Source organism: Merops nubicus, unplaced genomic scaffold (genome assembly GCF_000691845.1).
Source record: "Merops nubicus isolate BGI_N331 unplaced genomic scaffold, ASM69184v1 scaffold33459, whole genome shotgun sequence".
Taxonomy (NCBI): domain Eukaryota; kingdom Metazoa; phylum Chordata; class Aves; order Coraciiformes; family Meropidae; genus Merops; species Merops nubicus.
In genome coordinates this window covers 2,560-17,139 of record NW_008632196.1, presented here as the reverse complement: position 1 = coordinate 17,139, position 14,580 = coordinate 2,560, and the positions used below count along the sequence as shown (strand labels likewise).

Genomic DNA, 14,580 nt, shown 5'->3' with positions numbered 1-14,580 from the left:
GGAACACCTCAGATGCCAAGTGGTAATCCCAGTGCCAGTATCCACCATTACAAACCATGCCAGGGCTGCCCAGGGTTGCCAAGTCTCGCCAACCCCACCGGCAGATGGTGAAACTGAGGCACCAGGAAGGTCGAGTGACTTGCCCGAGGCAAAAAGGCAGGTTGGGATTAACACCACTGCTCATCAGCCAGACAATCCCAGACACGCTCCAGTCCCCTTCCCTGGGCACCATCGCTCATTAGCATCCCCCTGGCACAGCCAGGAAGCTCTGGAGCCAGGGAGCAGCAGCCCCTGGAGCTGGGAGAAGCCACTCCCAGGACCTGCCTCCGCGCCACAGGGAAACTATTTAGGGTGGAGATGTTCGGGGAGGGCTCCCAGAGGCTGGAGGTGTCCGGTCTGTTATACTGCAGGTGGGGCCAGCTCCACTCACATTCTTGGCTTTGCTTTTTCTTTTTTTTCTGGGAAAAAAACCTCTCCATGCTCCAGAGATGAACCAGGCCAGGCCTCGCTATGTCATCGAGCGTCCTGCCTACTCCGTCAGCCTCTTCGATGAAGAGTTTGAGAAGAAGAGCAGAAGTTACCCCATTGGGGAGAAACTGAAAAACCATTTCAGGTAATGTAGAATGTTATAGCCGGGGCAAATTTCAACCAGATTTGGTCTGGAATCAGTCTATCATTCAAACGTGAGGATAGAGTTCCCATTTTTATCCTGGGAAACCTTCTCTGTGATCTTTAGGGTTTTGATGGATGAAGGGCACAGGAGGAATGCAAACTGTGCTGAAGGAGCTGAAGCTGGTTACTCTTTTCCCTGCTTCAGCTCTCAGGCTGTAAAGCAAATAAGTGGAACAGTTTGCACTAAGTGCATTTGGGGTTTGGGGTTCTGCTTTCCAAAGCTTTATTAATAGCCAAAAAAAAAAGTTCAACTGGTGAGGCAGGTACAGGTCTGTGGGTTATTTCTTTAAGGTTTCCAGATGGGATTTCCTTTTATCAGCTTGCTGATTAAGAACAGTACTGACTTTTCTTTAAAGAAAGATTAATAATTCCACAAATTAAGATTAACAATACTGCTAATCACTGTCTTGGATCCAGCTCCATTCCTTGGAAAAAGAAAGGCAGTAATAGAGGAAAGAGAGAACATGTTAGCAGGCAGAGATGCAAGATGTTGCATGTGTCAACCCAGAAGCAATCTTCTTTCAGACACATTTGGGGTTTTCTTGACCAACTACCTGAAAAAGCTCATCTTTGACTCTGCAACTGCCCCATGAACCTCTGAGCTCTTTCCTCCCTACAGCTCAACTATCCCCTCTCTGAAGGGTATCAAGATATTGGGGAACAACTCTTTCACAGGTTCTCCTTCCAGCTGTGGCAGCACTGGGGACCTCCCACCAAATATTGTGAGAGGCCTCCACGGCATGTCCAGATAGTTAACTGCCAGAGTCTTCACTCACAGGGAAGGGCTGTGCCCCAAATACTGGGCTCAGGACTTGGTGAGGAAAGGTTGAGACATTCCCAGGAAGATCCTTCCTTGCTCCCTTGCTTGCCTACCTCCCAGCTCACTTGTTTCCTTCCTTATTTCTTTATTTACTGTTTTTTAATTATTATCTTCTCTAGATGTTCAGCCTCCAGATTCAAACTCAGCCTCTTTAGCCTGTTCCCAATACTCGTGTGGCTCCCCAAGTACAAAATCAAGGACTACATTTTGCCTGACGTTCTCGGTGGGCTCAGCGCGGGGACAATTCAAGTGCCACAAGGTGAGATTCAATGGCTTTCTGGGTCACCAAGAGGGGATAGCTGGAGCTATCCAGATACCCTGGAGCTGATGTAAGCGTGAGCAGGGCAGGAGGCTGACACCAGCTCCACAGACCTGGGGGACCTGCCCACTTCCCTTGTGTTTTCCAGGAATGGCCTTCGCGCTGCTGGCCAACCTGCCTCCCATCAACGGGCTCTACTCCTCCTTCTTCCCCTTGGTAACATACCTCTTCCTTGGTGGGATCCATCAGATGGTCCCAGGTAAGAGTTTGCAGAGCAACTGTCTGCCCAAGTACCGGCTGGGAATACTCAGTGTGTCCCAGAACAGAGATATTTGGGCACGTTTGGTCCATCAGGGGTTTGCAGGATCCCTAATTTGGGTTGCAGGATCTCCCCCCAGTGCTGTGTCTCGCTGCAGAGCTGACTGCAGTGGTGGGTTGGGTGACTCGATCCCCTGTCCCAGTGCCTTCCAGGACAAGATGCTTTCTAGAGAAAACTGCTGACATCACTGTGTTGTGCCGTAGGGACTTTTGCAGTCATCAGCATTATTGTTGGCAACGTCTGCAATGAGCTGGCTCCAGAGTCAGACTTCCAGTACTTCAACCATACTACCAACGAGACCAGCGTGAATACCACAGCCCTGGAAGCAGCCAGGCTGGAGATCTCTGCCACCTTAGCCTGCCTGACAGCCATCATACAAGTAAGGACTCGCTGCACTGCCTCTGCTGTGTCCTGTGGCCAGAGCTGACCTGCACAGAGTCAGCCCAGCTCTCTCTCTGGAGCAGAATGGTGGCAGCAAATGCTAGAAGAGGTCCCATTTCTAAGTGGGTGATGCCTCAGCATTGAGGTTTCGGGGGGATCCTGCCCCAGCTGCAGCCTTGGTGTGAAGCCCTGGAGGGGTTTCCAAACCCTGGAGATGTGGTGCTGAGGGACACGGGTCAGTGGGGACCTGGCATGCTTCTAACCACGCCGTGTCTGTCCTACCCTAGCTGTGCCTGGGATTCGTGCAGTTTGGCTTTGTTGCTATCTACCTCTCAGAGTCTTTCATCAGGGGCTTCATGACAGCAGCAGGGCTGCAGATCCTCATCTCCGTGCTCAAGTATGTCTTTGGCCTGACAGTCCCATCCTACACCGGGCCCCTCGCTATCGTCTATGTAAGTGCTGCTCTGGACAGGGCTTCCCCTGCACCTCCTCCCCCAGTGACCACCACACCACCCATGCAAGGAAAGGGGGGTTTGGGGAGAAGGGAAGGTGGAGGGAGGGGGAATACAGCTGCCTGCAGCACCCCCAGCCCAGCACCCCACCCTGCTGCAGCTCTGTCTCCCATACAGCATCATCTCCTCTGCTAGTTTGGGATTAGAAAGAATGAAGCAGGTCTGGCACTTGGGGAGGGTATGAACTGTGCTGCCTTACAGCAGGAGTCCTGCGCAATGGTTTGCAACAGAAACTCTCCTTCTGAGTAGGTTTACCCATCCCAGGGTTTTCCTGCATCTCCCATGGATGCCTCTTCCACTGATGCAGCCTGAACTGCCAGCACAGCCCCAGGGCTGGTTCCTGATCTCTCAGCAGAGGGGTTTCCAGCCCCTCTCTCACCCTAGCCCCATCTCAAGGTGTTTGTAGTTGATATAGTAACAAGTGTTCTCCACTGTGCTGTCCACGTTGCCCAGAGCCTCTGGTTCACCACGACATCTCCTCTTCTCTCCCTTCAGACATTCATTGATATTTGTAAAGGTCTGCCCAAAACCAACGTGGCCTCCCTGGTCTATGCCTTGGTCAGCGCTGTGCTCCTGATGGTTGTCAAGGAGCTCAACCTGAAGTACATGAAAAAGATCCGGATGCCCATCCCCATGGAGATCATCATTGTAAGTGACACAGGAGCTGCCCCTCAGACCCCCCCTCACCTTACAGCCCTGGGACACACACCTCTGCTCACAGAGGGCCCATCATGTAGAGCACCTACACAGTGAATATGACATCACCCTCTCATGGCTTGGGGTCAGAAATTGGGCCATCCTCATGGAGAACACCCCTGTTAGACTGTACCTGCATCCTGGTGATGCTGAGGATGAGGAACACAATGCTGGCTGAGGAGGTTCTCTCCTTTCCCAACCCAAATTTGATGCTATTTTTCTATTTTCATCCCCAGGGGAACATCAAGCTCAGAGCTTCTGAGAGAGCTCATGCCCTTTCTCTTACTCCTGCTTTACTCTCTGTGTTTTCAGGTAATAGTTGCGACTGCAATCTCTGGCAGCTTTGACATGCCTGAGAAGTATGGCATGCCAATTGTTGGGAAGATCAACATGGGGTAAGTGCCTGTGCAGGTCTGACACAACTTCCAGATCATTTTCCTTCTTCCTCCTCCCCCTCCAGCCTGGAAAACACTTCACCCTTCCCTGCTGTACGACAGTCCCCTTCCAGGCCTGCCAGGCAGCACTGCTGCACCCTGTTGCACAACTGCCACCATCCACTCAAGCCATCCACGGGGCAGACAGGGATTATGTCATTCCTGAACACACGAGCTCCTCACCCTCTCCTCCAGACACCAGTGTCACAACCGCTTCTCGCCTCTGCTCTGAGCGCAGGTTCCCAGCACCCACCCTGCCCCTGGTGCACAAGTGGAAGGAGATGATTGGCACGGCCTTCTCGCTCGCCATCGTGAGCTACGTGATCAACCTGGCCATGGGGAGAACGCTGGCAGCCAAGCATGGCTACGACGTGGACCCCAACCAGGTAACGCCTGCTCGGAGCCCGTTCCCCTCGCTGTCAGGCGTGACAGGAAAACCTCCCTGCCTGAACGGGCAGCTTTCAAACGTGCCCTGCTCAAAACGGACGTGCTGCTCCCCGTGCACGCAGCCTCACGTGGCAGCTTGCCATGTGGGGGTTGAAAGGACAAGGTAGATCCATCTCCCGTGGGTTGGAGAGAACCTGCGAAAGGGAAGGCAGCCTTAGGTTGAGCTCTCTGCTTGGCTCTCCTTCCAAAGCTGAGGCTTCAGCCCTGAGCGCTGGCACAGGCAGCGTTTTTGGAGGTTCTTGGAGCACGACGAGGCAGAGGTATTTCTCACTGAGCAGAGAAGGACCTGGATTCCTGGTGTGTCACCTAGATACCGTGAGAGGCAGGACATTAAATAATCCCCTTTCGTCATCACTGGCACAGTGGCAGCTTTCAATAACAGCCACGCATACCACACGAAGCCCTGCCCTTAGTGTGTCAACAGATGACAACCTGTTTATGTGGAATTATGCTTCCAGGTTTCCCTGCTATATCAGAGCCCATCCCAGCTCTTCTTGGAAGGAAGGGGTCTCGGGACACACCGCAGGGAACTGAAGTCCCTGCCCTGGCCACACAAACCCCAGACTCGGGCACCTGATCCCCTGCCTGGCAGCTCCCACGTGTTGGCAGGGCAGGACGGGCAGCTGCCCTTTCTGATGACCACGTTCCCCCATCTCCCCAGGAAATGCTGGCCCTGGGCTGCAGCAACTTCTTTGGATCCTTCTTCAAAATCCACGTGATCTGCTGTGCTCTCTCCGTCACTCTCGCCGTCGATGGGGCAGGAGGGAAATCACAAGTTAGTACCTTCTCCTCCTCTCTTCCCTACGTGACCCTACTCGACCACAAGCCCCTGTAGATGCTGCTTGCTGCCAGCCTGACTGCTGCTGCAGCTCTGGAGAAGCTCCACAGATGAGAGTTTCACATTGCTGTCGTTAGGGCAGAATTTCCTCCCTCCCCAACCCCATTTCATTCCCGGGATGGTTCTTTGGATTGAGCACATCTGTAGGGCTGTAAATCTGCATTCCCAGGCTGGCTCCCCTGATTGAGCAGAGCTACCACGTGAGGGAAGTTTGGGGTTATCTGTGAGATCTGTAAAATCCTAGCCTACTGCTCAGAGGCAATCCTCTGCTCACATAAAGCACTTTGTGCCGTCGGCTGAAGCAGCAGCAGAGGATAGACCCAGAGGGGGTTTAGGAAGACCTTGATTGAGGTTTGCTGAAGTTCTTTCTTTTATTGCAGGTAGCAAGCTTCTTTGTGGCTTTGGTGGTTATGGTGACCATGCTGGCTCTGGGGATCTACCTCGAACCTCTTCCAAAGGTAACACAAACGTCTGTGCAAGCAGCGTGGCCACTGCATCACACACTACACACCCAAGCCAAGGCAGAGTCCTGCTCCAAAAACCCCCAATGCAAACTGCTGCACTGCAAGCTTTGTTCCTGGCCTGGGCTCCTGTCTGCACTGAGTCTCTGGCAGCAAGAATAGTGTAAATTCTCACGCTCAAACCCAAGTGAGATCTTTGTGAGCACCACCTCTCCCCACTCCCCTGGAGCAAGGCAGGCAGACCCTGCGGAGAGCATCTGCTGCCAAACGTGGCCCGTCCTGCTGCACATCCAGGTCCCAGCTGACAGGATCCCTTCTCCCCCACAGTCTGTGCTGGGAGCCCTCATCGCCGTGAACCTGAAGAACTCCCTCAAGCAGCTGGCTGACCCCTTCTACCTGTGGAGGAAGAGCAAGCTGGACTGCGTGAGTGCCGGGGCCGGGGGGACCCACCTGCCTCAGGGGGCAGCTCAGCCCCTGGCCAGCGTGAGCCAGAGCAGGGCAAGCAGAGCAGACCCTGGCAGGTTTTGGGGGGGCAGGGGCAGTTTGAGTCCCCTACAGAAGGTGGGTTTCGCTCTCTCTGCATGATCATTCTTCCAACCCCTCACCAACAAGATCCCGAGCAGTGGAGCCCATCCTGCCCAGCTGAGCACCCTCACGCTCAGTGCACATATCAGAGAGTCCTGAACTATTACCTGCTCTGTTTAAATGCCAATCAACTGCAGGAGCCTGTTTGCCCAGAACTAGCCAAACCGGCCCTGCTCAATATCTAGGAGTCATGACTTAAAAACTCACACAATAGCCCTCCAGGGTGAGGAGAGCCCTTCACAGCGATAAGGACTCCAGGCACTGGTTGATGTATAAACCCAGGCAGGGGGTGCGGGGGAGTGAGAACGGAATTTGGAAATGTCTGACATAAAAAGACAGTGTTTGAACAGGACTCCCACGGCTGAGTGGTGTGTGTGGACACCCAGCCAATATCCTGTCAGGTCCCGACAAACCCCCTTATCAGAGACATCAGGAGTCCAAAGGGGCTGACCTGAGTCATCAAGAGTTTTCCCAAAATACTGCTCAAACAGGTGCTGGAGAAGAGGTGGGTTATCAGGCCAGGCAGAGGTTTCACAGGGGTGTGATGATGATGTGAAGGCACACGCCCACACAGGGCATGAGCTACAAAAAATGGTCCATGCTCAGGAGCAGATGTGGGATGTGCAAGGTCTGAGCTGATGTGGTTAGGCAGGCAAGAACTGCAGAGCAGCAGAGTCGCCAGTGGGCAGCTGTGATTCCCTCCCAGGAGTCATTTATGGCAATTTAAGTACACCTCTGAATGGCTCCTGCTGATGTCTGGTGGGCAGGGTGGAAGGTCCCAGTTGGTGAAGTTATTGCTCTTTATCAGAGCTCACAGAGCAGCCTCACGACCTCCACAGCCCCCAGCCCAAAGTCTGGGCAGACACCCGAGCAGAGGTGCATGGAGCTGCCTGGGGAACACCCTGCCAGGGGGGCTCTGCCAGACGTGGTGAATGGCCATCAGAAACCTCTCTGGTTTGCCCTGTTGTCCTCCAAGGCACAGCCAGACCCACCACCCCTACTGTGCTCTGCTGTTGGCACAAAGCTCTTGCCCCCAGCAACCACGGAGAGCCTGGAGGTGCAGGGAGCGTGGGGACCAGGCAGATGCCAAGGGAGTGAACTGCATTCTCCTGACCTTAATCCCCCTGGAATCTGAACTAGATTCAGTGTCCTGTCCTCAGATGGGGAACACCATTTCTGGGTGATGTCAGCCCAACGGGTGTTCATTCCCTCTGGTCTGGTTGTGTTTCAGCACTAACCCTGCTCCACAGAGCCAGCCCAGGGTGAAGGCTGGATGGAGGGAAGTCCTTACTTATAATTTATACACACAATGTATATAAATTAAAACGCTGAAGTCACCAAAGTTAACATTAGGTTTTATCAGTCTTGAGAACATCATAACCTGGCAATGATTCTCGTGTCTATATGCTTAGGAAGGGCTGATTTCATATGCAGGGAGATGCTGAGGTGCTAATATATAAAAATGACAAGTGGCAGAGTGCTGAGCTGGGAGCTGGAGCAGCTTTTGCTGGGCTCTGTCACACTCTGCCCTCCCATCTGCTCTGCGACCAGGTCATTCCCAGTGGTTGCTCAGGCAGTGGTCAGGTAGATGCTCATTCCTCCTGCAGTGCTCTGACTGACAGCAGGAGCTTTCTTGAGGCCGGGAGCAGTCTCTGAGCAGCAGATGGTCTGATCTGCAGGAGCCTTTTCTTGCTGAGTTAGGCTGATACTTTCTGAGTGGTGTGGGTGCTCATGCAGCTGTAAAGAAACTCATTGGCTGCTTATGCAGCTGAAAAACTGGGGCTTTTGGCAAGCTTCACACGAAAGCGTGCAATAAACCATTAGAATAGCTGCAGAACTCAGGCCGTGGTCCTTTGATCCCGAGTTCTTTGGATCCAGAATATCAGCACAGAGCTGTTTTTTATCCACCGCCGCGCTCCAGCCTGTGGTGCAGTAAAACCACTCGCTGTGCTCTCCTCTCTCTGCAGCTGGTCTGGCTGGTGAGCTTCTTGTCTGCTTTCTTCCTGAGCCTTCCCTACGGAGTCGCTGTGGGCGTGGGATTCTCCGTGCTGGTCGTGGTTTTCCATACCCAGTTGTAAGTACCAGCAGAGCTCCCAAAACCCCCCAAAAAAACAGAAGGGAAATCTCCCGGCTGCAGAATAAATGACAGATGATTTTTATAAGCGACCTCTGGCCTGGGTTTTGAAGGAACGTGTGGCAGGAGCCTGGGGGAGTGCAGGTGTCCTCCCCAGCCCCTGGAATGTGCAGACAGGAATGGCAGGGGCTGATTTACTGCCTGCATTCCCACTCCTGGGCACGGTTACCGAGCTGCACATCCCAAGGCAAGGGGAAGTCGGGAGGTATTTGACTTCAGCACGAAAAGCTACCTGCATAGTTCCCAGCAGAAAATCCTGCTCATCAAAAGAAAGAGCCCCGTGTGTGTGCAGAGACTGGTGTGAAGTTTTCACACCGTTTTTAATCCAGCAAAGCCCTTTATTCATATTTCCCAGTCTGGGGTCTCAAACGGCTGGCTGTTTTGCCCTGTAGATTCTGCAGGGATGAAATTTAAGTATTTTCAGAGAGTAAATATTCAAATCCTGGTACAGAATGTGAAGCAAAGCAGTCTTCTTCCCCTGCAATATTTACCCTAACTCTGACCCCCTCTTTTCTCCCAGCCGTAACGGCTCTGCCCTGGGCCAAGTATCTTCCACTGACCTCTACAAGAACCCCAAAGCCTACAGCAAGGTAAGCAGAACCTAAAGCATCCTCTGAGAAAATGCCACTGGTACCCAATGTGATCAGGAAGCTCAAGTGCAAGTTTCTGTCCCAGCGAGGTTGTTTGCTGCTTGTTTCAGGGGTAGCAGGAGAGCTGCTGCTCAGTTTGACCCTCCCAGGTATCTGCTGCCCAAACTCTCCCTACACCCCACAGTGAGCCTGGCTGAGTTCTTCTCTTTGTTGCAGGTACATGAACTTAATGGGATTAAAATTGTGACCTACTGCTCACCACTGTATTTTGCCAACTCAGAGATATTCCGTGAGAAGATTATAGCCAAGGTGAGCAAAGTCCTGACAAATGTCTGCTTGCTGCCAGTCCCAAACAGCCCTTGCTCTCTCCTCTGCTGCTACATGTAGATAATTAAGCCTAGGATGATCATGAAAGACTGTCACATTCGCCCTCTACTCTTCCATCCTTTTCTCCCTGATCGTCAGGACTGTTTGTAGTCCTCATCTGAGAGGTTATGCCTGAATCCTGGCAGGTATCCTGCTCCTAGCTCTGCCAAAGCAGAGTCATCCTGCTGCTGCTGCTCCCCTCTGCACACGCAGGTACCCTGAATTACTGGAGATGTTTCCTTTGGTTGCCATCAGGATCACCTCACTCCAGTGTAGAGCTGGTGCCACGTGCCACAGGCTGGGAAAGAGCAGGGAGGAAACAGCAGCCTCTGACTATGGGGCTGAACAGACTTCTTCAGAGAAAACTCTCTCTCTTTTCCACAGACAGGGGTGGATCCTGGTAAAGTGTACTTAGCCAGGAAGAAATACGTGAAATGGCAGAAGAAGGGGACAGCACAACCACCAATAAAGCTACCAAAATTCTTACTGAGGCAGAACAAGGTAACTCAGCTTTGGGTCCCTGTGGTGGTGAATAAGATCCCAAGTCCCCACCAAACAGCTCCTCTTGACATAGGATTTTCTGCACTGGCTTCCTAGCCACATGTGCCTCCTCTTGTCTCCTTTCCTTCCCACCCACATCTCCATTCCTCCCAACAGCCAAAACCTTAAGACACAGGAGAACTGTCAATGGCTGGGAGCAAGAAAGCCGTAGAGATGGCTAGGACAGAAACACAGTGAATGATCTGCTAGAAACTGGGCCTGCCCTCTGTCTCTAGGGCCACATTTCTGTCAGCATTTCAGTCCAAGGGTGCCCTTCTGAAGCACGTTTCCCAGTCAGTTGTACCCTGCCCTGACTGTGTGTTTGCTTTGCTGTAGACCTTGTCTTTGCAAGAGCTCCAGAAAGACTTTGAAAGCGCCTCTCCAACAGATACCAATAACAACCAGACGACTGCTAATGGTGCCAGCATCTCCTACATCACGTTCCGTCCTCCTGCCAATGGTGCTGGGCAAGTGCCCCCCTCCAGGGAGCTGGGCAGCACCACTACTCTGCAAGGAAGCACCTTCAGTGTGATGCCTGCAGGAGATGTTGACCCCATGACGACAGCACCGCCCTACATCAGCTTTCACACCATCATCTTGGACATGAGTGGAGTGTGTTTTGTTGACCTTATGGGCACAAAAGCACTGGGCAAGGTGAGTTCTGTACTACAAACATGGCCAAGCAACGTATCACTCAGGTACCTCATACTCTCTTGGGCAGCTCAGATAAAGTTGTTTACCCTTCTCAATAGAAGGTTTGTGTGGCTTTGTCCTTCAGCATCCCCAGGACACATGGAAAGCCCTGGATGAAAGACTTTATGCATAAACAGAAAGCTGGAGCAGTACTGCTATTAATTCTCTCTCTCCCCTTTCATTCCTTCTAGTTGTGTTCCAGTTATCAGAAGATTGGGATTAAAGTGTTCTTGGCTAACGTGCACGGTAAGAATCACATTTCCATGAGATCTTCCCCATTTGTGTGCTCCTGACAGACAGGGGATCTTTTTGTGTTCTTTATGCAAACTCTGCAAGCTGTCAGCCTTTTGGTTGGGCCAGACCAGACCAGGTGAAAGAAGAGAACAGAAGGGAAGGAGAAATGCTGTTCTCTGCCTGTGAAATAAGCCTTTTCATTTGGGATGTGATGTGACTGAACATCTCCACATTTAGCACATAGAAAGATACATCTCCACACGTCATTTCTGCAGCAAACCTGCTTCTCCTCCATGCATCCCAGCCTTGCTTTGGCTCAGAGGACCACACCTCAGCCACACACACCTTCAAAGGCTCCCTTCCTTGGTTACCTTCTTGCTCATGTGCCTTTCCTTTCTTCAGCTCAGGTGTACAACGACATTAGCACAGGAGGAGTCTTTGAGGAAGGAGGCCTGGACCCAAGTCACATCTTCTTGACAATCCATGATGCTGTTTTATTTGCACTGGCAAATATCGAAGAAGTTGTCCATCCACTCATCTCAGAAGAGGTAAATTTGCTCCCCAACCTTTCTCCAGCTCCCAGTCCCTTACTATTAGGTTCACACTCTGCGTCAGCACAAAGGAAGAACAACTCAATACTGCCCCTCATAAAGTTTCTTGTTTATCTCAAGTGGTAAAGGTCTAAATCCAACAAAATACTTCATTTCCTAATTCTCATACATGGGCCAAACACCTATTGATTGAATTGTCTCCAATAAGAATTCAGAAATGTCTTCTGCAACCTCCTAGCTGGGAGACAAACGTTGTCCCAGCCTGGAGAAGCCAAAAGAGCTGTTCTAGCACAACATCCTCACTTTGATGTGAGCTGGAGAACGTGGCTGCACACAAAGGCAGGATTGGGCCCTTGAAAATGAAAGCAAAGCACACGTTGCTGTCCTTGAATAGCCCCAGCATCTATGAATGATTCCCTTGGTGGGAGGAGAAAAGGCCAAAGCAGGAAAGTGGCACATGCTGACGACACGGGGTCAGAGAGACTATTCCCCCCACATAAAGGCTGGTTTATGGCATGATAACGGGAGCTGGAACCAGGGCAGTGCTAACTCAGAGTTAAGGGACCTCATATCTCAGCAGAGAGATACGTAAATGCCAGCTCAGTCAGGGGAGATAAACAGTTAAGACAAGATTCCTTCTGTGTGCCTTCTTCTTGGGCATTTCCCTCTGAGCACGTGTGACGGTTTAAGCCTGGGTTAATCATTTTTCTTCATTCCTTTCAACCCTGCACTCTGCTAATTTGTGGATTTGATTGTTTCCCGCACAGAAGCTGAATCAGACAGAGCTCTCCATCTATGACGAGTCTGTGGATGAAAGCAGTGCAGAGTTCAAGAACTTGGAGGAGGTGAGTCCTAGTGCCAGGGGTCACTTCTTCAAGCTGTGGACACGAGGTGGAAATCAGAAGTCGTGGTTGGGATTGGTTACCTGGGAAGGTCCCAGCAGCACTGCCAGGCAAACTGCTAACACCAGTACATGCCTGGGAAAGCTAGCTGCAAAAATAGCTTAAAATCCCTGTCATGAGGAGCTCTGGCAGGGGCCCGAGTGAAGGAGCAGGTAGGACAGACCATGGCTAGCTCCCTCACCCATTCCAGGCCACAGAGCTCAGGTTCACAGTCAGACCCATAGCCTCCACCCACTGGGATGAACCTGAAGAACCTGGTTTGGCTCAAGCCCAAAAGAAGGGTCAGTGGTCAAGTTCTCAGCACAAACTTTGCTAATGCTGAAGCGGTTTGCACCCAGGTCTCTGGAAGGAGATGCCTTCCAATGCCAACCTTCCCCATGCTACCCCACAGCTGGGGGCAGAGCAAGCTCCCCACCACCAGCATTCCTTGTGGAGGAGGGCTGGGAAGGGCTGGAGGTTCTGGTGGCATTTCTCTGCGTGACTGAGTGACTGCTGGGCTGTGTTGTGAGGTTTGTGCCCTAACCCAGCGTGCCCTGTGTGTCCTTTAGGAGATGTTTGGAAGCATGTTCCACTCAGAGGCCCAGACAGCTCTGTGAGCACACAGGGAGCATCAGCATGTGGGCAAACCCTCCTGAACAGACTCTTCTCTCCCATCCCTTCGTGAAGAGCTGCACTTCTACCTGGGGATGCAATAAGTTTGCAAAGCAAGGGGGCATCGCACCTCTTGAACTGAAAAACTCCTCCCTCCCTCCTGCTCTACTTCTGGTATTCGGAGCAACGGACTCTGGAGCAGGCAACAGAAATCTACGGAAGCAGGATCTCAGGAAATGCCATCTCATTAATTACAGAAGAGAAGCAGGTTCATTTGAAGGCAGGTGCCTTAACACATGGGACAATTAGTCATTAGAGCCAAGCGCTCTCCTTCGTCTCACGCAGTCGCACCCTTCTGCCCACGCAGGCATTGCAGCATTTGGGCAGCCCCTTCCTTCTTTTCCCTCTTTTCCTGATGAAGTGAAACCCCAGTGAGTATTAGGAGCCTTTCACAGCTCTGATTCACGAGCAAAAGCAACTCTTGTAAGGCGTGGCGACGCAGCTTTGGAAGGTGATGCTTTAACATGTGCACTGACCTCCGGGGTGGCTGTGCAGTAAGTGCAATCCCCTAAATTCCCTTGTGTGTCCATGTACCACCACCTCCACCCTCCCTGGACCACCACCTCCATCTCCCCTGGGCCTCCACCTCCACCTTCCCTGGACCACCACCTCCACCCTCCCTGTGGCCCCTCATCCATGACCCCCTGCACAGCTCTCTCTGTGACCCAGTGTCCCAGAAACCACTGCCTCACCCCAGTGCTGTATTTCTGAGACCCCAAACACCCTGGTACTCTAGCTCAGTAGGGCTACTGTCTGCATTAGGGGTTTTTTTCTTAATAATAGGACTAGCTTGTCATCTGAAACAGAAAGTCCTTGTTACTGTGTTACATGCACACATTGTCCTGCCCAGAGGGTCCAGTATGTGTTCAGAAGACCCAGGGTCCAGTTCAAATCCCCTCCAAAGGTTTTTAGGGATCTTTCTACTGACCAAACAGAGCTTCAGACAAGGCTCTTAGGGTATGAATGTGTTCAGACTCTTCCCATCTTCTTACTGACTGGAGGAACTAAAAGACTTAGTCCAAAACACGGAGGAGTGCTTTGGGGAAAAGAGGTTTTTCTCAAATCATCTTGCAAGTAGCAAATGCAGGGGAAGGGCATGAAGCCCTTTCTGCACACTATTCATGATGCCATCAATCCAGAGCAGTAAAACTGAAATTTGACTGTGTTTTATGCTTGCAACTAGGGAACAGCCCAAGTGACACCCTGTGCTATGCAGGGCTCCTGGTGACAAGCTCTCAAATGGTCGCTTGTACAGTATGTGATACTTCTGCAACAGTTCTCTACCACATGGTTGAAAATTCTCACTAAAATACACCACAGACTGATGCTACCAGGACCATCTACCTCCCAGGCAACCAAGCCTGCCTCACTAGCCCAGAGACAGACAGCTGAGAGCATCACTTCTAAAAATCTGACCTTCTTTGGTGTTTAAGTGACGCTAATAACAACTGCTATTTTAGTTTCCTTCCCTGATGCTTCCCCTTCTCACCCGGTG

At 51.8% G+C, this 14,580-nt stretch overlaps 1 protein-coding gene across 1 annotated transcript; it reads left to right on the top strand.

Moving 5' to 3' along the window:
• Positions 1 to 488: 488 nt before the first annotated feature.
• Positions 489 to 13,030, top strand: SLC26A9 (solute carrier family 26 (anion exchanger), member 9). The gene is made up of 20 exons (XM_008947861.1): positions 489 to 613; positions 1,612 to 1,751; positions 1,900 to 2,010; positions 2,274 to 2,449; positions 2,739 to 2,903; positions 3,459 to 3,611; positions 3,972 to 4,054; positions 4,332 to 4,479; positions 5,202 to 5,315; positions 5,759 to 5,836; positions 6,167 to 6,262; positions 8,392 to 8,498; positions 9,079 to 9,148; positions 9,365 to 9,457; positions 9,899 to 10,015; positions 10,391 to 10,708; positions 10,939 to 10,993; positions 11,384 to 11,529; positions 12,300 to 12,377; positions 12,983 to 13,030. Exons 1-20 carry the CDS (start codon positions 489 to 491, stop codon positions 13,028 to 13,030), a joined length of 2,421 nt encoding a protein of 806 aa, XP_008946109.1.
• Positions 13,031 to 14,580: the final 1,550 nt, after the last annotated feature.